The following is a 23,285-nucleotide window of genomic DNA, read 5'->3' on the forward strand; positions in this document are numbered from 1 at the left end:
ATCTCTTGAGCAAGAAGCGAAGCGATAGCAAGTTATTAAATAGTTGAGTTGCATTTAATTTATGCAAAAACTTCATGAAAAGCCTTCACTCTTTCCGTTTGATCATTTAAATACGGCTCTATTTTTTTTTACTCAAATTACTACTTGGGACAATAATATGATTATTCCTACAATGATGAGATCCTAAGCGGCTTGAGATGAACTGGTGAAAATTGCCTGTTTCAAATGAGAATGAAAATCCAGATATTTACCAACGCGTTTCACGAACAGGATCCTGGTGGCTGTAACGCTACTGAAACAAACATTTGAAAGGACACTCTACACACCATAACCACATCATCTTATTGTAGTGGTTATGACACAAGGAGTGTTTGGGTTCAGTCCCACCAGTTTACGTGCGCTCTCTATGTGCTTTAAGAAAAGCAGTGAGGAATTTCACTTGAATTTTTTGGTTTGCAGTATAGAAAAGATAGAAAAGCACATACAATAATGTTAATGAATTGTAGAAAAAAACCCAATAAGAATCCCTTTAGCAAATTAGTAGAAGCTGAAGACATTTCTCATATTTTTTTATTTTTTTGTGGTTAAAGAATGAAAACCTGCAAAAAGTACACCCACAAGCATTTCTCATATATTGTTAAACTACTCCTCGTCCATTTATTATCTGGTGCAGACATTTATGGAAAGCCGAAAGTTACATTTTCCCTGCCCAGGGATTTGGAATGATATTGCCCGATGCTCGGGACATGCAGCACCAGTGAAGCACTTTTTAAAAGTATTTTAGGCCTGCCACAGGCAAGAGGCAGGGCAGCACTGAGGGGCTGTTGCTGGGGTAAGTAGAGTGAGGTCACTACAGACAGATGCAGACATCAGTAATCACACACTCACGGTGGGGCGCTCTCTAGTTAGAGTGCAGCCACTGGCCATTCCCAGCATGCACCCTGACTCCCTCAATACTGGGACTGTGAGGGAGTGATTACTGAGATCTGCATCAGCCCCTCATGGTCCCCCACTAGACCATAGATCCAGGACCTCCAGAAAGAGTTAGGCCCTGCTGGACTTCTAGGGACTATGGCTCACCCGCCCGCCCTCACCAGAGAGCATAACCCTCCCCATTCCTTCAAAAGCTAAGTAGGAAGGGGGCTACACAGAGCTTTATCACAGCCAGCACACATACACACGCATCACATACAGCTAGCACACGCTACATACAAACATTGCATACAGCCAACACACACACACACTAAACATATAGTCAGCACAGACCAAGCAGAGTGAGCACTCATTGCACAGCACACACTGTGACAATGGTAGAGACTGTGGGAAGGGATAAGTTAGATAATTAATGGTTATCCACTCTGAATTTTTGCAAAATATATCCAAATAGCAAAGCTAACCATATTCTGACTATAGTGAAGTTAAGAGAATTTTTCCAGATCAACTATTTTTCCCTCCGTTTTTTTTCCATTCATATTGAAATTGTGAAAACTCAGCTGTCTAAATCCTTGGCAGGCGTCTCAATCTTTGTAAGTGAATTTATTTTGCGTTAGGACCAGTAGGTTATCCTGAAAGACAAGATGATTGGGCTACTGCTTTAGCCCCACTGGACACGTATATTTCTTAAAAACACAAATTCCACACCCTTGCTTCTCTCACCACTTCCTTTCTGGCAATTTGTGTATTTATGAAGCAAGAGAGTTATTCAATATTCATGTAAATAGTTTGGATGTATTTTATTATGATGGAATATGTGAATGCGTGTACATTTGGTACTTAGCTGGTCACTTTAAAGCGGCACTGTCAACCCCCACTGAAAAGATCTTTATGAATTACTCATTTTGATTGTGTTTCACTAAAATCCAACCCAGTCAAGAGATAAAGAGACAAGGTAGGGACTGTTTTGTCTCTGTATATTTTCTCTGACTTTCTTAGACACTGGGAGGAGCAACAGTGTCAATCCCAACAACTGCAACGATAGACTCTGTCTATGGAGGATCCTGCGAGACTAGTCCTCAATGCTGTACTCTCACGCAGGCATCAAGAGTCCATCATAGTCACACCCACGAGGGAAAGATTCAGGTAAGTAAATCTCACCTTTAAATGCCCCCAATGGACCACCAGCGGCGATGTCACAGTTGAGGGTCTTTGCAAATTCTGCAAAGTCCCCAGACGGTGACAGTGCTGCTTTAATGGGAAACTATAGTGCCAGGAAAACAAACTTGTTTTCCTGGCACTGTAGCTTGGACTTCTGTCAAGGCCTACCCTCGTGGTGCAGAAGGGGTTAATAACCATTGTCACTTACCTGGGCCCAGCACTGATGTCCCTCAGCTCCTCCCATGCTCCTGGGGGAAACCTAATGCACATGCGCGGCAATGGTCGCTCTCGTATTAGAATCTCCCCATAGGAAAGCATTATTCAATGCTTTCCTATGGGGATTCCGGCGACACTGGGGGTTCTCACGCTACGTCCAGCGTAGTTTAGCCGACCAAAGTCGTCTAAGAATTTGGAAGTTCCTCTAGTGGCTGTCTGGTAGACAGCCACTAGAGGAGGAGTTAACCCTAGCAGGTAATTATTGCAGCTTATAAAAACACCAATAATTACTTGCTCAGGGTTAAGGGTGATGGGAGTTGTCACCCAGACCACTTTAATGGGCTGAAGTGGTCTCAGTGCCTACAGTGTCCCTTTAAGTCCAATTAAGCATGTGATTACTAAGTTGCATTTACAGAGTAGAGCTGCAATATGATCTAAAGCAGATAAATCCCCCAGGCCCAATATTTACAATTAGATTAAGTGCAACAAAAAAAAAAAAAGAAATTAATGATCTTGAAAGATTTTATTGGCATGGTTAAATGGCTAAAAAAACATGTGCTTTAGAATGGCAAATCAACCCATAGTCTCGCATGAAAAATTCTTTACAGTTCACAGTCATTCCGTTACAGGTTACAATAGTCAAAAAAAAAAAAAAAAAAAAAAAAAAAAGAGTAAAAACAACAAAGGAAAAACATATTAAGTACTTGCACGAAATGCTGTACATCAATTATAACTGTTTGGCAGCAAACGGAAGTTAAGTCACTTAAAAAACAGGTCCACTTTTGCTGGTAAGGTAGCATTGTTGAATTGGTTATAAAAAGTATTCCGTTGAAGGTTCTGTACATATACAAACACACACATTCACATATATATATATATATATATATATATATATATATATATATATGTGTCTATAAACAAGGTTCTTCGGGTAATACAACAAGATTTTGGCCTTGAAGAATTTTTAATTTGCCTACATCCACCATGTATTGTGTTCCAGAGATCCAATAGGATCGTTTGATGCTCATTTCATTTCTTGTAACAGGGCAGGAGATGTCTACACCGGTCGAAGAACAAACACCGCATCATCCAATACATAGTAGTCATTGTACATGTCTCCTTCACATAAATAGGGGAGTCTGGTGACTGCCTCCACAACAAAGCCTGTGTTTTGGAAGACTTCAGCGAGGCTGTTAACTTGTTCTTCCCAAACTGTTCCGTTCACTTCCATGGCTTCGGATGGCTTTTCCCACTTACCACCTGCGGAAGCAGATCGACACAAAATCTAGTTATTTCATTGTGCTACTGTATGTGTAGGAAGTGATTTGACAATACTGCAGAATATTACAATACTATACACGGAAAACGAGGAATATATATTAAACGCTGGGGTTGAAATTAAATCATATCCAAATTTAGGACAAAAAAAAAAAAAAACTGATTTGGAAAAGGTATCCAAAGCAGCTTTAGTAACAGCTTAGATATTTTAGCCTTAATTTTGCAATTTGGATTTTAATTCACTACAGTTCGGTGTTAAGTGAATAAAGTCCATAATGACATTGGCAGATTTAGGATGAGCTTGATAGGTCACATTTAGTATGCTTATCTATACAATTGTATGGATCCTTAAAGGGGCACTCCACTGCTCAAATACCAAATAAATTTAAATCACTGTTCAGTAGATATACCTCAAAGAAAACCTTGCATGCATTTAAATATGCATTTTTATCACTGGAGTTATATCTAAAAACAGCTTGTAAAAGCTGCAGATCTCTTATCTGCTGCCTTTGCAAGCCCTCCTCTTCTAACCCCGCCCAAACTTTCAGTGGCTGTCCAATCACAGACTTCCTAATGCAACTCAATGAGAAGTCTTTGCAATTGCTGCCTCTTGAGTTCAGTGCTAACAAACCAGGGAGTAACCAGACCAGTAGTCTGCTTGAAAAGCCAGGGGGGTGTAACCAGGGTAATTTACAAGTGTCGATTTCTATTAAAACCTGCACTTTTTCCAAAATGATAAAAAGAGGACACACTCTTCACAAATACAGCTTTTCAGCAAGCGAAAGTGCTTTATGGGTCAACTACAGCTTATTGTATTCGTTATGGTGAGTAGAATCATTCCCTTCAGGCCTTTTGCAGTAAACACTGTATTTTCTGAGAAAATGCAGTGTTTACATTACAGCCTAGTGATAACTTCACTGGCCACTCCTCAGATGGCTACTAGAGGTGCTTCCTTAAGCAGTCCTGTCTAATGTGCAGCACTGCCATTCAGTGTCTCCTCCCTCTGCATGCAGACACTGAACGTTCCTCATAGAGATGCACTGATTCAATTAATCTCTATGAGGAGATGCTGATTGGCCAGGGCTGTGTTTGACTTGTGCTGGCTCTGCCCCGATTGCCCTCTTTGACAGTCTTAGCCAAATTCAATGGGAAAGCATTGTGATTGGGTTTTGTTCAACACTTCTGATGATGTCAGCCAAGGGGCAGAGCCAGCACAGCAGCAGCAGCAGACTGCAATAAAAGTAAGATTTTGTTATATATATGGGGGGCAAGGATGGTCCAGGGTGGCTAGATGGTGGTTTTCACACTATAGGGTCAGGAATACATGTTTTTGTTCCTGACGCTATAGTGTTCCTTTAAACTACGCAACAAAATTCCAATAGTCAACAGCTAAATCTGCATGTGACATCCCTCTTTTTTGCATTTCTCCATACTGTAGTGCAGAGGGAGGAACACACAGTAGGGGTGGGCAGATAGAATAGTGGGTGTATAGCAAAAATCACAAATCTCAAATTTGTATAATTTTGAGATTTTAATTGTATGTGAGTTTTATTGTATTTGTTTTCAGTTCTATGTTTCTAGTACATCACTATAAATATTTACACACTTACACATCTATCTGTACGTTCAAAATATACAGTTGTGATATATATATATATATATATATATATATACACACACATATACATACACACACACACGCTAAGCTACTAGCAAGGACTTAAAGGGACACTATAATCACCTGAAGAACTTTAGCTTAATGAAGCAGTTTTGGTGTATAGAACATGCCCCCGCAGCCTCACTGCTCAATCCTCTGCCATTTAGGAGTTAAATCCCTTTGTTTATGAACCCTAGTCACACCTCCCTGCATGTGACTTGCACAGCCTTCCATAAACACTTCCTGTAAAGAGAGCCCTATTTAGGCTTTCTTTATTGCAAGTTCTGTTTAATTAAGATTTTCTTATCCCCTGCTATGTTAAAAGCTTGCTAGACCCTGCAAGAGCCTCCTGTGCGTGATTAAAGTTCAATTTAGAGATTGAGATACAATTATTTAAGGTAAATTACATCTGTTTGAAAGTGAAACCAGTTTTTTTTTTAATGCAGGCTCTGTCAATCATAGCCAGGGGAGGTGTGGCTATGGCTGCATAAACAGAAACAAAGTGATTTAACTCTTAAATGACAGTGAATTGAGCAGTGAAATTGCAGGATCTATACACTAAAACTGCTTTATTTAGCTAAAGTAATTTAGGTGACTATAGTGTTCCTTTAAAAGTTACTCGCCACTGCAAGCCAAGGCATACTAACCAGGGGTAAATTTTATACTCGTCATCAACAGTTAGTGGTGAGTGGAAATTCTGAGCCCTGTATATTGTATGTATATGTATATTATATTTTGTATACATATACACACACACAGACATATATAGCTCATCTTCAACATGATGTCTAATTATAAATGCTTATCTAATAAGATTTGTATAGTGGACGAAGTGAAACCGTTTGGGGAAAACAAAGCCCATTGCCAAAAACTGCACTCTCTCAAAGCAATGAGTGTTGCAATTTGTTTGTTGAAGGACAGTTTGGCAGCTATATTGCTGTGTGGAGCAGTTACAACACTTCCCCCTTTGAAAGAAAGAAAAAAGTAAAAAAAAAAAGTAAAAAAATCAATGTCTAAGAAATTACTAAAACAAAAAACTAAGTAAATTGCCTGACTTTAAGGAAGAAAAAAAAAATTGAAGTGAATACATTTGTCCAAGTACAGACAGGGTGACAATGTATGTGTGACACTTGTGTCCTTTGCATATATGTGACAATCACAGAACACATCCAATGCTTGATCACGGATAGACAACTTAATGCAGCTGCACAATTGGGTAGGTAAAATGTGAACCTGATTAACAGCGCTCATATTAAGCCACATTTCTCAACACGTCAGACAGTCAACCACCAAACCTGGGCGGTATGTATATTTTATTTGGAGATAGAATGGTCATAGTATTCTTCTATACTATTATTACTAGTTGTAGTATTTATATAGTGCCAACATATTCAGCAGCACTGTAAAATCAAATTGGGATATAAAACAAGTATTGACATACAAAGTAATATTGTCTGAGACAAAAGGTGAAGAAGGCTCTGCTCTAACAGGCTCACGATCAAAGAGGAAGGGAAAGAGAAACGCAAGATGATGAAAAACATATCGGGGGTGGGAGGAGAGCATAGATATGACGGCTGTGTTTCGTACTTTGTGGGAATGTAGTGGAGGCAGTGTAGAGTGAAAGCATTGGTTATGTGTGGGGATTGGGAGGACTGCCAGGATGAGATGTTGGTAGATGGTAAGTTGCCCTAGAGAGGAACATTTTTAGAACTGGAGGTCTAGGAGAACGTCTAATAAGACAAGGTAGAACATTCCATAGAATAGGTGCAGCCCTTTGGAAGTCCTATAGACAATGATCAGAGGTGGATTAAACAGGGGACAAGAGAAGGTCATTGGCGAGCAAAGGGAATGAGATGGTGTATATCTGTGAATTAGAGAGGAAATGTAATGGAGGTAGAGTTTTGATAGGTTAATATCAGTAGTTTGATTTGGATCCTGAAAGATACAAGAAGCCAGTCTAGAGACTCGCAGAGGGTTGAGGTGTGGGAGGGATGGCGGGTGAGGCATTCATTTAAGATTGGTGTGAGGAAATACAGGAATAGGCAAGGCCAACAAGGAGTGAGTTGCAATAATCAAATCTTGAAATGACGTGTGCATGAACTACTAATGCATATGAGAGGGAATGTCTGCAAATACGGTTTGTGGAGATTTTAAAGAGGTGCAGATACTCTTTTTTGTAATTATACCGAAAATTCAACATTTTTCTTGCTGTAGGATATATATTTCTTTTAATATACAATAAAGGGTATATACATATCGAAGAATTGATTTACTTTTTTTCGTCTGTCTGTTTCAATCTAGTCTTATTCCTCAAGAACTAAAAACCACTTGTGCCTAAAGTTTCATCTACTGTCACAGCAAAATAACAGAGAAGTTGAATTTCTAGAAATGAGTTGGCCATACAGTGCTAAATCAGGAAGTGTCCCAATGCTGTGAGGAGATACGCGGTCTCTCAATTTATTTTCTTAATCCAAATCCTATTTCCCCTTTCTCGCAACAGAAGACACAGTGACCATGGGCTTAAGGGGCTTGCTTTTTCTTGCGATCACCTTGATTCACACCCATTGCAGTGAGTACGAACAATCTATACACGTGATGAAGCTTAGGGACACTGTTTCTAGCTAATGGAGTATCATTACAAATTGTGAAAAGGATACTTGCTTTGGGGAACACATTTGTAACAGCCTGTGATCATGTATGTTCAATGTGATCGACATTAATATAGGCTTACTCTTAAAAATGGATGATTTTAAATACTTGTAACTAGAGGGATTTGTTTAAAAAAATCTTAGCAGGATTATTTGTTGGGAAAAGTTAATATTTTAACTATTTTGTTTGGTATAGAAAAACAGAAGGGGTGGGAGCACTGACAGTAAATCAGTTAATTTTGTCAACTAAAATTTAGTTGATTATATTTAAAGATTTAAAGATTTAGTTGACTACAACCAGACTAAAACAATTCAGATGACTAAAATACAACTAAAACTAAAACGGCATTTTAGTCAAAATTAACACCGCAGTAAATGTGCAGTAATCAGTAACTTGATTATGTATTCAGTTTTGTGAATTTTTATTAATGCCATAGAAATGCAACGTGTTTGTGCTGTTGGGGCGTGAAACGCATCAGGTGTACTTCTATTCTTACTTGTACACAAGATTACTATGCTGGGACACTGTCAAACCATATTTGTTAATAAGATAGGAGTCCGGATTCTAGTAAAATATATATACGAAAAAGAAAAATTGAAACCATGTGCTCACCCATATAGTTTTGTCAAATTGAAGTCTGGACATTAATATTATTTGAAGGAAGTCTAAAATCCACTGTGATGTTGTGGCATTCATAACTCAAAATTAAAAGCAAAGATTGAAAGAAAAAACAAACAAGGACTCTTCCAGGACTGAATTAAAAATGTATAACTTGGCATATAGACACAGCCAATGCCTAGGGCAAACATTATACATAAACACTTAGAACAAAACGATATATTTCATTACTGTACTGTAGAACTTGTGAGACATCGCTGAACACAAATGTGTGTGAATTGTTGCAGTAAAAGCGAACAGTATTTTGACATTCACAGTGAAAATGCAATGCAGAACGTGAAAAATAATATTTCTTAATTTATTTCATATTTTGTTCATATTAAATTATGCTTCATATATGAATATTTGATGTGAGAAGGAATCCCAGTGCTCCTGAACAAAATTGTATATAATAAGTGTAGGTGCCCTTACTGTGAAAATCGATAAATTATGGCTGAACAGACATATTGCTCAAACTCTAGGGTTTGTTTTCATTTAGAACTTGTACAAATGCCTCCATCTTTAAGGGGTTAGTTATTGAGGGGCCTGTCTAACTGTCTGACTAAAACAATAAAATAAATCCACAGTAGGATAAGAAATGTAGAGACGGGGAGGGCTCAAAAAAAAAAAAAAGGGGACATATAGGCTTCATGGGAAGATCCATTTGAGACGTGTGTCTGGAACTGCGCCTAGCCCATGGCACACATTTTCAGATATCTCTGTAGTGCTCTGTCCAAGCAGAAACGTTGCACAGACAGATTCCTTGCTCGAGGACCACCTCTAAAAGCAGAAGTGCTCATGGAGGACAGCCCTTGAAGGGAAAATTCAGGACAGCAAGTGCACATAAAAACATCTGTGATTTGAAGTTCAATGAGTACTGCGCCCTCAAATTGGCTGTTGGGACTCGGTTACTTGTTTGCACAGCAGGTTTTCCTGCTCCTGTTGTACAGATGACACCACTCTGCCTTATTTCACACAGGCCTGGGTTCCGTGGGATCTCGCTGTCCAAAGACACCTACGAAACCCCGGGGGAAAGACTTGGCCCAAGGTCTATTAAATTGTCTCTCTCTTTGTTGCATCCATTCTTTCCATTTCTTGACTTTTTTCTGCTACTTATTTATCTTTCCCTTCTATTCTCCATTTTTCTCCCCATCATGTTTCTCTTCCCTTTATTAATTGGGAGTACAAGTTGTTGAAGCAAGTGCAATCTACCAGAATCATCAGATCTCAGAAGGTGTTGAACAGAGATCTATAGGAACATTGGTAAAGAAACTTCAAACATGTGTGCTAACATTTGAGCAACACAGCAATTTCATATGTAATCTTCTAGAAGGGTGGTAGGCAGTCTTCAGCACTCCAGATGTTGTGGACTACACCCCCCATAATGATCTTACGCCCATAATGCTGGCAAAGCATCATGGGAGGTATAGTCCAAAACATCAGGGGTTCCGAAGGTTGCCTATGCCTGTTCTAGAACATAGTTGGCAGGAAACCAAAAAAAAAAAAGTGGTTCAAATGCAAAGACAGAGTCTCATTAAGTACATTAATAGCCTTTGTCGCGAGAATAATAAGTGTATTGGTGTTTTGTGTATTTTACAGGACTTATACAAGGCTGCAACGTGTCGGTGGTTCAAGATAAAAGTTGTGTAGCAGTTGTGTCACAGGGCAGTGTCCGTTTATTCTGCCAAATCACAACAACAGGCTGCGGAGAAGATTTTAACACCTACTGGTTTCGCTATTTGGTTTCTGGGCACCAAGAACTGAGTAAACTAGGACAGGACTCCAAGTTCATTGCTACAAAGTCTGCCAAAACTGCCACGTTGGAGATCAAAGACCTGCAACTGAACGACAGTGCGGTATACGTATGTGGAATCGTCTTCACTAATGCCGTAGCGACCGGTTCTGGAACTACACTGATGGTAAAAGGTCAGTCACGGCATTGCAAAAAGAATATTCAGGACAGGAAATGGTAGCTGAAACAGGTGGTAACCAATTAGACATTATTGCTTATGAGAGAAGTCCATGTCACTAGTGTTGGTGTATTAGGGTATTTTTTTAGGATGCCTATTGTCATCATAGCTATACTGGCAGAGCAACACCATTACAGTAATTAAAAAGGGACAGAGGCAAAATTGGTCCATTTATTGTAAGGGATACAAGAAGCATAGCTCCATAGTCTCGAATGTTATTGTGTTTGGACACTTTATCTTGCAGGGTGCAATTAGGCTTTGGAGAATGGCTTTCATGTTGCACCTCTCAGAGGGCTTCATGTAGGTAAAGTTGTTTTGGTGCTTAGAGTGTCCAGTAACGTTATAAGTGCAGTCATTTTTTATTTATTTTTTTCAAATCACAGCCTGTCATTGCCTATAATGACACCTCCAGCAGAGGGGGCAGGCTTACAGTGTCAGGGAATCTATACACCAAAACTGCTTCATTCAGCTAAAGCTATTTTGGAGCTTAGTGTCTCAATCAAAAAAAATAAAATAAAAGAATAAATCACAAAAGATGTCCAAAAATGTGTTTTCAACACAAAATTGAACAGCAAAACACAGCTAAAAAAAAGAGCTTTGAAAGATGTGTGTTGACTAAGTAGATAAAGAATGAACAGGGGAATTATGTAAGTTTTAGGTCAATATATCTGGTTGGTAAAATATAATTTTTTTTAAAAAATATTTGGCCTAAATTTTGCAGTTCCCAAATCCTATGTCCACAATATATGACCAAGAATTCTCCAGTCAAATGATGAAGTCACGTCAGATTACAGCCCATACAGAATATAAACTTTATTAATTACTTTCCATTGGCTTTTTAGCCTTTTCCTGTTGTTTTAGGTACTTAATGGTTAAGCCCTAGACTCGTATCAACCCACACTATCTTAGACCCCTGTCTGGAGAGTTGGGGACAAAAATCCAGCACATATGTTAAAAAGAACTTAGAGATTAATTTATGTGCAGCATTATACTTTCTTTATCTAGCACTACAGAATCATGTTATATATGTTCATATTGTGTGTTTGTATTCTTACAAAAATATAGACATGTCATTTTTAGAGGGACACTACAGGCACCAATACAACATTGACGCAGTTGATAGGTTTTGATCTGATTAATTTGCTGTATTTCTTTGCATGCTCAAATCTTTAAAGTTTTTACAAAAAAAAAATGTTTTGCAGACTGTTAAACCATAACCCTGCCTATTTAGACACGCCCCCTCGCTCCATAAAAGACTTCCTTATCACACGTATGCACATAGCTTAGCCACTGACAGCACTAAGTGATCCGAACTACAATGAAGCCTGTACAGGAATGAGACGACAACCAGGAAGACGTATAGTAAGGATATCTCTGCCTGTTTGTAGTTTGTCTTACTGTACAAAAACTGTAAATATCTAAGCATTCAAAAAATACTGCATATTAAAAGGTACACTCCACACACAAAGCATTTGAGTTTGCTGAAGTGCTTTGTGTGTCTAGAGCCAGCTTATAGAATACTATTATAAACACATGCACACTAACGCTACATATTTAAAGTGAGCCTGGTGTGTGTTAAAGGAAAATAAAATTTATAAACGTGCCTATTTCCTACAGAAATTTGCAATAATATATTTAGGGTAGAAAGGGTTCTTTCCTCGTTCTGTGACCGTGCTCAACTGGCTTACCCAGTCATATATATTAGAGCGCATTGAGAAGCACTGGGGATGTTGTGCTTGCAACACCAGCACAGAAAAAAAGAATGGGAGGACTTTAAATGGCTGCAGACAAGAGATTTGCAGCTCTTGTATTTCTATTTTTTTTAAATGTAGAAATTAGTGAATGCATGTTTTCATTTGGGTATTTCTACTATGTTGATGAAAAAAAAAAAATCAAATCGAGTGTTCCTTTAATGATGCCAAAATCAGATGCATTACAATCCTATCACTGCCTGGTTGTCCCTTTCAACGTTGGTAGCCATTCCATTTTATAATCAAGCTACAATTATGAATAGATTATGAAATATTTATAAAGTGCACACAAGTGCACATAACATACCAAACAGAAATAGTTATGACAAACAGTCATGTTCAATCTTTCTTTTTATATTCCAGAGCACCGTGTTAGTACAGATTGTATTGTGCTGATCTTTCTCTGTTGTGTGCTGCTTATATACAGCATTGCTGTGTTTTTATACACTTACAGGGTAAGTAACGCACATCCCGTATTTATATCATTGTTAATGGCAGTGTAAGTGATGGGAGGTAACGCATAATAAAAGACTATTAGAAACACAGGCACAGTAAAACTACATATTTAAAGCGAGCCTGGCACGAAATAAGGGAAAATCCCAGCATTTAACAAACACTACAGCTTGCTAGGAGTGCCTGGCACCCCAACCCGTTATAATGAGTCAACCCATTTTAGATTTTTTTTTTTTTACCTTTGGAAAAGTGGGGGGTGCACCCAACCCCTGGCACCATACACACTATAGTGCAGTAGTGATTATGGTGTTTAAAATGTTTCTTAATGGTTATTTTAGCTGCTGCAACTAATCTATTTGTGCATTATAAGGGAAAATCTAGGCCTGGCATAAATATATGTATACATATATCAACAGGATATTGCAGGGATACATATATAAAATAGTATAAACAATCTCAAAATATGTATATCAGTATTTATATATTTCTTTCTGCAGTCTGTTTTACTATTAGTTTGAGTAAAATCATGAGTACATTTCTGAGTATATCCACGTTGTCTACTAAGATTTTTTTTTCCCCTTCAATTTACTGTTACACACACACACGCATTCTACCAGGATCTATTAAAGGGACACTATAGTCACCAGAACAACTACAGCTTAATTTAGTTGTTCTGGTGAGTAGAATCATTACCTTCAGATATTTTCATGCAAACACTATCTTTGCAGAGAAAAGGCAGTGTTTACATTGCCCCCTAGGGACACCTGCAAGTGGCCACTCCTCAGATGGCCACTGGAGGTGCTTCCTAGGGTATTACAGAGTCGGCAGACCCGCGCGGCTTTGGAAATAAAGCGAGTTATCACCATTTCTAAAGGGGCTAAGGGGGGGAAAACCACCTTACATGGTAGGTTAAACATTATAGGGTCAGGAATACATGTTTGTGTTCCTGACCCTATTGTGTCCCTTTAGGACTAAGCACAAATGGTACATTGAACGACATACACCTCTAGGTACGGGTTTACGCTTTGGACAGGCAAATCCAGCCCTGAAATGAACATGTTTGATGTTTTTAATAAAGAGTTGACATTTTGTTTTGTTAAAGGGACACTAAAGTCAACAGAACAACTAAAGCTTATTGAATTTGTTCTGGTGAGTAGAATCATTACCTTCAGGCTTTCTGCTGTAAACACTGTCTTTTCAGAGAAAATGCAGTGTTTACATTACAGCCTAGTGATAACTTCACTGGCCACTCCTTAGATGGCTGTTAGAGATCCTTCCTGGGTCATGGCTGCCTAAAATGCATCCAAACATTTAGTGTCTCCTCCGTCTGCATGCAGACACTGAACTTTCCTCATAGAGATTCATTTCACTCATTTCATGAAGAGATGCTGATTGGCCAGGGCTGTGTTTGAATCTGATCTGCCTCTTTGTCAGTCTCAGCCAATCCAATATGGAAGAATTGTGATTGGAGCAGACTACCACTTCTGATGAAGTCAGCAGACTGCTTGTTTTTACTGAGGCAAACATCATGCAGAGTTACAGCTTCAGGCTTGAATACAGTAAGATTTTGCTATATTTATGGAGGCATGAGGGGTCCAGGGGGGCTAGATGGTGATTTTAACACTATATGGTCAGGGATACATGTTTGTGTTCCTGACCCTATAGTGATCCTTTAATTTTAATGTGAACAAAAATTAAATCATTGCTATGTCCTTAACCCCTTAAGGACACATGACGTGTGACATGTCATGATTTCCTTTTATTCCAGAAGTTTGGTCCTTAAGGGGTTAAAGGGACACTATAGTCACCAGACCAACTACAGCTTAATGTAGTTCTTGTGGTGAGTATAGCCTGTCCCTGCAGGCATTTTCAGGTAAACACTGCCTTTTCGGAAAAAGACAGTGTTTACATTGCTGCCTAGGGACACGTCCAGTGACAGTCAAGCAGATGCTCTGCATGGAGACACTGCACATTATTTAAAGTGGTGCATTGATTTAATGCATCTTTCAGTGGAGATGCTTAGTGGCCAGAGTGGTGTTTGGCTCTGCCCCGGCACCCCTGCTCGGCTGAGATAGTCAGAAAAAGGAAGTTAATTCTGACGATCTCAGCCATGGAGGGGGGGGGGGGGCGGAGCCAGAGTTGGCAAACCCTTGTTTGTTTCCTTTTTAAGGAGGGCAAGTGGAGGGGGGGGGGGGTGGTAGGGGGGTTCTGACACCTGAATTGTATTTTTAGATCTTTAGGGTCAGGAATACATGTTTGTATTCCTAATTTTATAGTGTTTCTTTAAGTGTGAGTGGGACTCAAGTCAAAGCCCCGTTCTCACGGCCGGCAAATCATCATGTGAGTTCTAGTTCTGCATTTTTGCCAACCCTGATATAGAACAGACACCCAACTAGTCAATACTCACTGCCTAGAACATGTGCTTTTATGTAGCTGCTACTTACTCTCCTAAAATAACTTCCAGATGACATAATCTACAAGTTAAATGCCACTTAAGAAGCTGAACTTTGATTTAAATAATACTTCCTTGTTTAATGCTATTTTCTAGTCAAAATTGAAACGGAGTAACTGGATCACAAGCAAGGGCAGTAACAGGAAGGAAACCGATGTAAGTCATCACGGAGTTCATCTTCTTAACAAATGCAAAAGTGGGAGACATGACATTTTAATAAAAAAAATGTATCTAATATCTTACAGAAAAACTTGAAGAGTCAAAGGATTTTTCAAACAATAGCACAGGAATATCACAAAAGATATCCTCGAAAAAGAGACCACCAAGTAAGTCATATAAGCATCCCAAAACAATTTAATGGATATCTGTGTATCCAGATCTATCCTTCCACCTATTCATGAATCTATCAACACACTTGTGGTTGGGATAAAGGTCAGATCAATGGGGATTAACAGAACGCAAACTCAAACAGTCCCTTCCTTGAGTCTAAGGAAAACATGGAGTATAGATTGTAGTCGTATTAGTCCAGTGATGCAGATATAAAGTACCAGATGAAATTAGTATCTTGGACCAACAGGATTTTGGAATGAGAAGCTTTCAAGGGACCCTCAAGTTAAAAACATTAAGACTTGAGAAAGGGAGGATCTCATGAAAGCTTTTAATTCCAAAAATTCTGTACGTCCAATAATACAAGTATTATCAGGATACTACATTTCATCTGTTAACATCTCAAATAGACACGAAAACTAAACACGAAAAAAAGTAAACAAAACATTTAAATCATCCCGACAGTATCACTTCAAAACAACTATGACGGGTCAGGTAAACCAAGGGATGAAACCATATATGTTTCAAGTTTGCTCATTTGGAATTATTTTACTATCTGCTGTGGTTATTTATACTTCAGTTTTTGGTCATTCATCTACAGCGGGGGTGCCCCAAAAGTAGATTCCCAGATGTTGTAAAAACTTCAACTCCCATGATGCCTTGCATGCCTTTAGAATGCTTTAGAATGACAAAGCATCATTGAAGCTTAGGTTTTAAAACATCTGGGGATCTACCTTTGGGACACCCCTGTTCTACAGTATTTTATTAAGGTTATTTAAACTAGTGTTGATGTTCCTTTGGAAACCACTGGGGTTCCCAGATAAGTAGAAGAGTGACATAACAAATTTATAATCCCCTATACTGCCCCTGATGACGGACAGCAGTCTACGTGGGAACCAGAACGTCACAATATGCAAAACTCTTGGCCTTGACCATAACACTGACTAAAAAATCCAGTGAAATGGTCTATTGGTATAGAAAACCATTTGTGTTGCCCATATTTTCCCAACACATGACAATGCTTTATATACACACACACAGATTGTAGCTACTGGCACCTGTATAAACTCAACACTATCTATATATCCAGTCAGTAATACTCATTTTTAGATACTATGATGTTCAGTGAACACTTACCTACTTTTAATAATTTGAGACAAAAGAAACAATTCAAACTTATTTTAAGTCTGTATTTGATTTTTCTATATTTTTTGCACAGAATGACGTAGAAGAAGATGACACCATATATCAAAATACACAGGAGGTACGTCACACCTAGAACTTCAAGATTACACTTCAGACTGCAGAACACATTAATCGAAAGAAACATCTATATATCTGTTTTGGATTGACATTCACTAGGACGTAGATGGTAACTGAAGAATGTTCATTTAAAATCAAGCACGAAGAAAAGAAACATGTAGAAAAAAATATATATATTTTTTTACTTTTTTCTTTTTGCCAACATGCGTAGTAGACTTTGCAAGTTGTAGAATGCCAAAGTTATACCGGATGTAACAACTCCACCTACTAATAACCTACAAGACACCGTAAACTCATGTAAGGATACCTTTCTAGAATATTTTCATCGTTTTATTTTAAAATGATGTTGTACGTAAATATTTTGTCATTATGAATGGGATAATACCAACTTATCTGAAGAAAAAAAAATATCTCTGTAATATATACAAAAAAAACACACTGATGGAACGGTTTGTTACAGAAACAGAATTTAAAAAATGAAGTAAAGAGGGAATATAACAAAGTTGCGATATGTAAAACAGCATGGTATGGTTGCGTGAGCTCTTCGTCATTGTACAACAAACAATTTGCTGTGGTATGCGGTTTCTGGCTTGAGTGGTGGAGAACAGCCTCAACATCATTGCTTAAAGACTTTAAACGTCACTTCCCAGTTTTTTCACATTTTGTTTCTTAGTATTATATTCGATAAATATTTATTAGTGAGGTGTAAAACGTCAGGTGAGTTTATAAGATTCATACATCTTTATTCTGGAACTGGGTGTCTCCATCTTAGCTCCCTGTCAGCCATTGTTATAGGCTTTGTCCTTTACACCTGGCAGTCAACATAGAGAAATTAAACAATGTTCCTGTCTCCTCGTTGTCATGTTTACCCTGGTTTTACCCTGGTTTTCCCCTGTCGAAACGGATTATCATTTTTTAAATTTATTTAATAGTGAAAATTACAGAGGAATGGCAGTTCCCCTTTATTAGTTTACAAAAGGCAAGAAAATAGAACAGCAACTAAAATGTTCAATTCCATGAAGACAATATTGGTGGATACTGGTGTGCTGGCCCCAGTGGGGATATGAACAATTTAAAAATGCATAAAATACATTGCTGTGGAAAAAAAACCAGAGTTAAAGCAGCTGACAAGCTAATGGTTAAATCCACTTCCTTTAACCCAGAGGAACATGCAGAGGATAAAACTCAAAATTAGGAAGCGCACTAACTGTGTGAATACAGTAAATGTGATCAGAACTATTTGGAATTTTTCTTGACAGCAAAATCCGTCAATATGTACATACAACAAATGATCATATACAGACCCATTTAATTATATGGCTTCCACACATGTTCCAGTGGGGGTTACGTATGTACAAGAATTCTGGGTGCAAAGTTGTAACGGTGGAGCAATCACTATGCCAACCAATGGAACGTTTCTTCTGATTGCTTCCCTTGCTCCACATTTTTGCACAAGAATTGATCTTCACAAATGACCCTACGTAGCTTGTGATACGTTCTACTGTGACAGCACACCCTAACAGTGCTGGATAACAAGCCTTCAAGACTTTAGACCTCTTTTCAGACTTCCTCTGGAGAACACCCTACATATTTTGCTTCGTGATTAAAACAGCTTTTAAATATAGAGCCTCCGTAGCGGCACCTGGTGTATATCTAGAAAACATAGATCTATGGCAACTATATTAAGTCAAACATTTTAGATCTAATACATAAAGACTTGTTGGACTGATGAATATCCTGCTCTGTGGAGAAACCTTGACTCATTTATGTGCAATTAAATTTGCTTATGGTTATTTCGGGATCTATTTTTTTAAAGCAATTGCCAAGATGTACAGTTTGTCAATTTGTCAATTTACTTAGTTGTGCAGGCCATGTGTAAAGGAACACTATAGGGTTAGGAATACAAACATGTACTCCTAACTTTATAATGTCCTTGGTCCTCTTTAGATTCGGCACCCCTCTTTTGATCTGTAAAAAAAGCTTATTTTTTCCCCCCTTACTCCTGTCCCGAAAGTCATTTGGTGCTGCTCCTCTCAGGACATCATCCTGAAGGCATCGCTTTTACAATAATTGCCCAATCCACTGTTTCTCATAGAGAAGTATTAATGATGAATTGCACATGTGCGGAGAATGCCAAATGTGCATCCAATCAAATGCTTCTGAGCTGCGTTTGATGACGTTCAACGCCCTCGTGGATGTCAAACGTCACATGACAGAGTCAAGCTCTGTCAATGCCTCACAATCGCCTCTGGTTGCTCTAAAAAGCAGCCACTAAGGTGTGTTTAAACCCTGCAATCATCACATTGCAGTATCTCTAAACAGAAATGTTTTAGATTGACGGGCTAAATAGACAGGGCAACTGCACTCAGACCACTTCATTTAGTGGTCCTTTAAAAAGGCACATGCATGACTTGACAATTACTTTTTTTAAATAAGCAATCAATCACGTCTCAACAAATATACAAACCAAAATAAAGTAAGAAAAACTAGGAAATGGATGTAATAAAGGGACGCTACAGTCACCAAAACAAATTTACCTTAATGAAGACGTTTTTTGTGTTTAGATCATGCCCATGCAGTCTCTCTGCTAAATCCTCTGCCATTTAACAGTTAAAAGACTTTGTTTATGCATCTCTAATCACACCTCTCAACATTTTGTTTAATTTAGAATTAGCTGGATAGACCCTGCAGGACCCCTCCTGTGTATGATGACAATATTTAAAGGAAACCATTTTGTTTTAATGCAGACTGTGTATGAGTAACATGCAGGAGAGGTGGGCTAGAGCTACATAAACAAAAACAGAAGTGATGAACTTCTAAATGGCACAGAATTGAACAGTGAAACTTCAGAGGTTTGATCTATACACAAATAACTGCTTAATTAAGGTAGAGTTGTTTTGGTAATATAGTGTCCATTTAACATTTAGAAAATACTTTAAACTTGGTCAGATTGCAATATTGGGCATGCTTCCCAGCTAGAGGAGTTTTTTTAGCCTACCCTCCCCTTCCTTACCCACTCATCTTAGTTTTAGACCTGTCCGCTAATGACAGCAACATGGCATCACATCAGCAGAGAGCCTTCTTTGCATTATCACACTGATCAAACGGATCAGATTCTCTCTCTTCTCCCTGTCAGGATGTGGAAGGGCAGATTTTCCAGCTGTACATGTATAAATCTGTCAGGAATGCCCAGTGCACTGTTCCAGCATTCCTAGGGATAGGTCACTGGCTGGTTAAAATATATTTTTAAAAAAACATACGTTTCTTCTTTTTTTTTTTTTTTTTTTTAGCATGCAGAATGCTAAAGCTTTTAAATGAGACTTATCTAAGTGATGCATGTCACTTTAAATATGAAAACCCATGATTAGAACACTAGGAATAAAAAGGAAATAGAAAGACACTATATATAGTTTCTATGGGCCACTCACCATTTTCTACATAAGGGTGGAACGGCAGGACCAGCGCAAGGATAACTCGACCCCTAGTTGGCTCCAGGACCCTCCTCATCTCCTTCAGCAAGGTAACAGGTTGATGGCAGCGATCAAGGAGGTTTAAGCAGCTAATGACATCATACTGGAACCCTGTATTTTGCCATTCATCGATATTAAGTACTCTAGAAAAAAAGAAACATTGTTTATAATTAATCTACATTACAACATCACAGCAAGTTAACATCAATCCATTAAAGGGACACTATAGTCCACACAATGAAGTGGTCTGGGTGCCATGGCCCCTCAGGTTTTAACCCTTCAGATGTAAACATAGCAGTTTCAGAGAAACGGCTATGTTTACATAGCAAGGTTAATCCAGCCTCTAGTGGCTGTCTTCCTGACAGCCGCTAGAAGCACTTCTGCGGTGCTGGATGCGAAAATCGCATCCAGCGTGCAGAACGTCCATAGGAAAGCATTAAGATTTTTATTTTTTTAAGTCTCCTTTTGTTTCAGGATATTTTATTTACTGCCTGCTTTCTAAAATTTGCTTCAGCTTCCTCTCATTAACAATTGAAACCAGTACTGTCCATATGGGGGCTAAACTTTCCGGGTCTTTTCAAATCTGATACATTTGCAAATCTTATGCACGGGCTTCTGTGCCAAATTTTTTTTTTTTTTTTTTACATTCTTTATTTTTGTTGTGCAAAAGCTTGACAGACAGGTTTAATATGCCACGATAATAGTTACAGGCATTTCAAGAGACATAGTACTGTGGCAATTAAGAAAAAAAAATGCACATATTTTTTTTTCAAGAGTAATAAACAAGCAGAAACACGGTATGTCAGATAATGAGATGACAGTAAGCACATGTTAAACATATCGAGAAGACTAGCGATAACAGTGTCTAAAATAAGTAAATCTATTAACATGTTAAACTATATCTATTTCTGTAGCTTAGTAGCCGCTGGGTGCTATTCATAAATTTAAGGCAGATTTTAAGTTGGCGTTTTCTTAATGTGCCCAACGTGAGCTTGCTAGCTAAAAAGAGGCAAAACAGGCAGAACAGTTTCACAGAAGGACATACTATTCGGTACAATATACAGGCAAAAACATCAATGGCATGCTAGAATAGCCTGACTGGCATAGAGGCATTAAGGCTAAGGTGGGCAAGGTGGTGTAAGCAGTTGTAAGCTTGTAGAAAATGAGTCTTCTATGTATTTGTTCTAGCACGTAGTGTCCATAGCAGGTAACCCAGAGGTCTAATTTCAAGTCCAGCCGCAGGATCAGCCGATCCCCGTCAGTGGTAGTGGTGGTACCTGTTTAGGCAAGGTCAGTCGTATATGCTCACTGAGGGCTGATAGCATCTCCCAGGTTGCTGAGCTTTGGGGGCTGCATCCCTCGCCTGTTTGGTCTCGGGCCTGCTTGGGGACCATTTTCGTTGAGCCCTGAGCCATGGTGCTTGGGGAGTCTGGGTCCTGTACGCCGTGTGGGCGATTGAGGGTCCTGGTGCTTGGTCGCCGCCTACGGCGGGCTATTCTCCGTCTGTGCTGTGTGCGCTGCGGGTTGGATACTCCTAAGGCCCCTGGTCTGTGCGAGTGGGGCTTGGGTTTGTTGGCTTGCCGGGTGCGTTTTGCGCCACCTTGTGGGCCTTTCATTCTTTGGTCGGCACCCTGCTGGGCTCCTCTTTGCGGCACTCGCTGCGCGCTGGTATCTGTCGCCCGCTTTGCTAGCTTGGCCCAGAATCTGGCGAACAGTTCGTCCAGGCGTTGGAGCGTCCCCTCCGTGGAGTACGTTGAGGTGAGTTGCCCTTGTCCGCCATTTTGGGTGCCCATGTGTCTTGTGGTTGCTGGTTGCATGTGGCAGGCCCCGGTTGCGTCCAGCTTGCCAGAGAGGACCGGGATAACCCCCACCGGTCCATAGGGGGGGGGGGGGATAGCAGTAGTCGCTTGTTTCCGCCAGTTGAGGCCGTAGGAGAGCGGCCGTCTCCCCTCAGTCCAATTACTGGTAGGCCGCAAAGCCTCGAGGTGTATATGCCAGTGGAGGAGAGTCCTGCAAGAGGTATCCCTGGAACCGCCGACATGTCAGGAACAAGGTTTGATGTAGCCTTGCAGCCCGGTAAGCAATTGGCTTGAGTATTCGTCGAGTTTAGTGTGCTGGCCACAGGAGCTCATGCAGCACACGTCCGTGTAGCTCAGAGGCCAGGCTCCGCCCCCCTTCTGTGCCAAATTTGTATTGACTTTGCGGAGGCCTGGCAAATCCTGCAGATTTTTATTCAAGCTTAACAAAAGTGGAGGTTAGTGAGCAATCCCCCAGTACCTCTGAAATTTAAGTAATATAGTTACAGGTGAAAGGCAGCTTTTGACATGCCTAAATTCTAAAGAACAAAAATCTGTGTGCCACACATTAACACAAACATGGCTTGAACAGAAACATACCTGGGTAGTGTACATTTTTTGTTACTGCTGTAAGCTAATTTGACATGGATGCTCGTCACCTGGAGTGTACGGAATATAAGAATCCACCATCTTTCATATGCGTATAACATGCACGTACATACAGGTAGGGATCGACCGATATTGATTTTTTTTAGAGTCGATACCGATAATCTGTGAACTTTCAGGGCGATATTCTGTACATTTACCATTTTGAAAAAATAAACTATTTCTACGCAAATCTACTGTTAACTGAACATGTTTATTATTTATTTTTTGCAAAACTTTTTTTAATTAAGGTAAATGCACAAAATATTCATGCCAGTCAGAATTCTTTATGTTTTTAAGAATATATGTGTGTAGTGAATGCAGTGAGAGTATTTGATTAGTGAATGCAGGGTTTGTGTGTTTCTGTAGTGGATGTAGAGTGTGTTTTTGTAGTGTGTGTATAGTGAATGCAGTGTGTGTTTGTGTAGTGTGTATATAATGAATACAGTGTGTGTTTGTGTAGTGTGTGTATAGTGAATGTAGTGTGTTTGTGTAGTGTGTGTGTATAGTGGATGCAGTGATTGTGTAATGTGTATATAGTGAATGCTGTGTGTTTGTGTAGTGTGTATAGAATTAATGCAGAGTGTGTGTGTTTGTGTATAGTGGA

At 39.2% G+C, this 23,285-nt stretch overlaps 2 protein-coding genes across 3 annotated transcripts in view; one reads left to right on the forward strand and one right to left on the reverse strand.

Moving 5' to 3' along the window:
- Nucleotides 1-2,818: 2,818 nt before the first annotated feature.
- METTL9 (methyltransferase 9, His-X-His N1(pi)-histidine) overlaps nt 2,819-23,285 on the reverse strand; it is a 32,690-nt gene continuing 12,223 nt past the window's right edge. The window contains exons 4-5 of the mRNA XM_063430362.1: nt 20,196-20,380; nt 2,819-3,570 (exon numbers count right to left, since the gene is read on the reverse strand). Coding sequence (XP_063286432.1) covers nt 3,368-3,570; nt 20,196-20,380 — 388 coding nt within the window. The 3' untranslated portion in view covers nt 2,819-3,367. The remainder of the gene's footprint in view (nt 3,571-20,195; nt 20,381-23,285) is intronic.
- Nucleotides 7,007-16,991, forward strand: IGSF6 (immunoglobulin superfamily member 6). 2 transcript variants are annotated; one of them, XM_063428874.1, is made up of 6 exons: nt 7,007-7,138; nt 10,151-10,477; nt 12,636-12,727; nt 15,274-15,333; nt 15,423-15,503; nt 16,724-16,991. In XM_063428874.1, exons 1-6 carry the CDS (start codon nt 7,099-7,101, stop codon nt 16,781-16,783), a joined length of 660 nt encoding a protein of 219 aa, XP_063284944.1. In that variant the 5' UTR covers nt 7,007-7,098; the 3' UTR covers nt 16,784-16,991. The 2 variants fall into 2 exon arrangements, with proteins under 2 accessions (XP_063284944.1, XP_063284943.1); XM_063428873.1 differs by lacking the exon at nt 7,007-7,138 and adding an exon at nt 7,736-7,814.

Source organism: Pelobates fuscus, chromosome 8 (genome assembly GCF_036172605.1).
Source record: "Pelobates fuscus isolate aPelFus1 chromosome 8, aPelFus1.pri, whole genome shotgun sequence".
In the NCBI taxonomy this organism is placed as follows: Eukaryota; Metazoa; Chordata; class Amphibia; order Anura; family Pelobatidae; genus Pelobates; species Pelobates fuscus.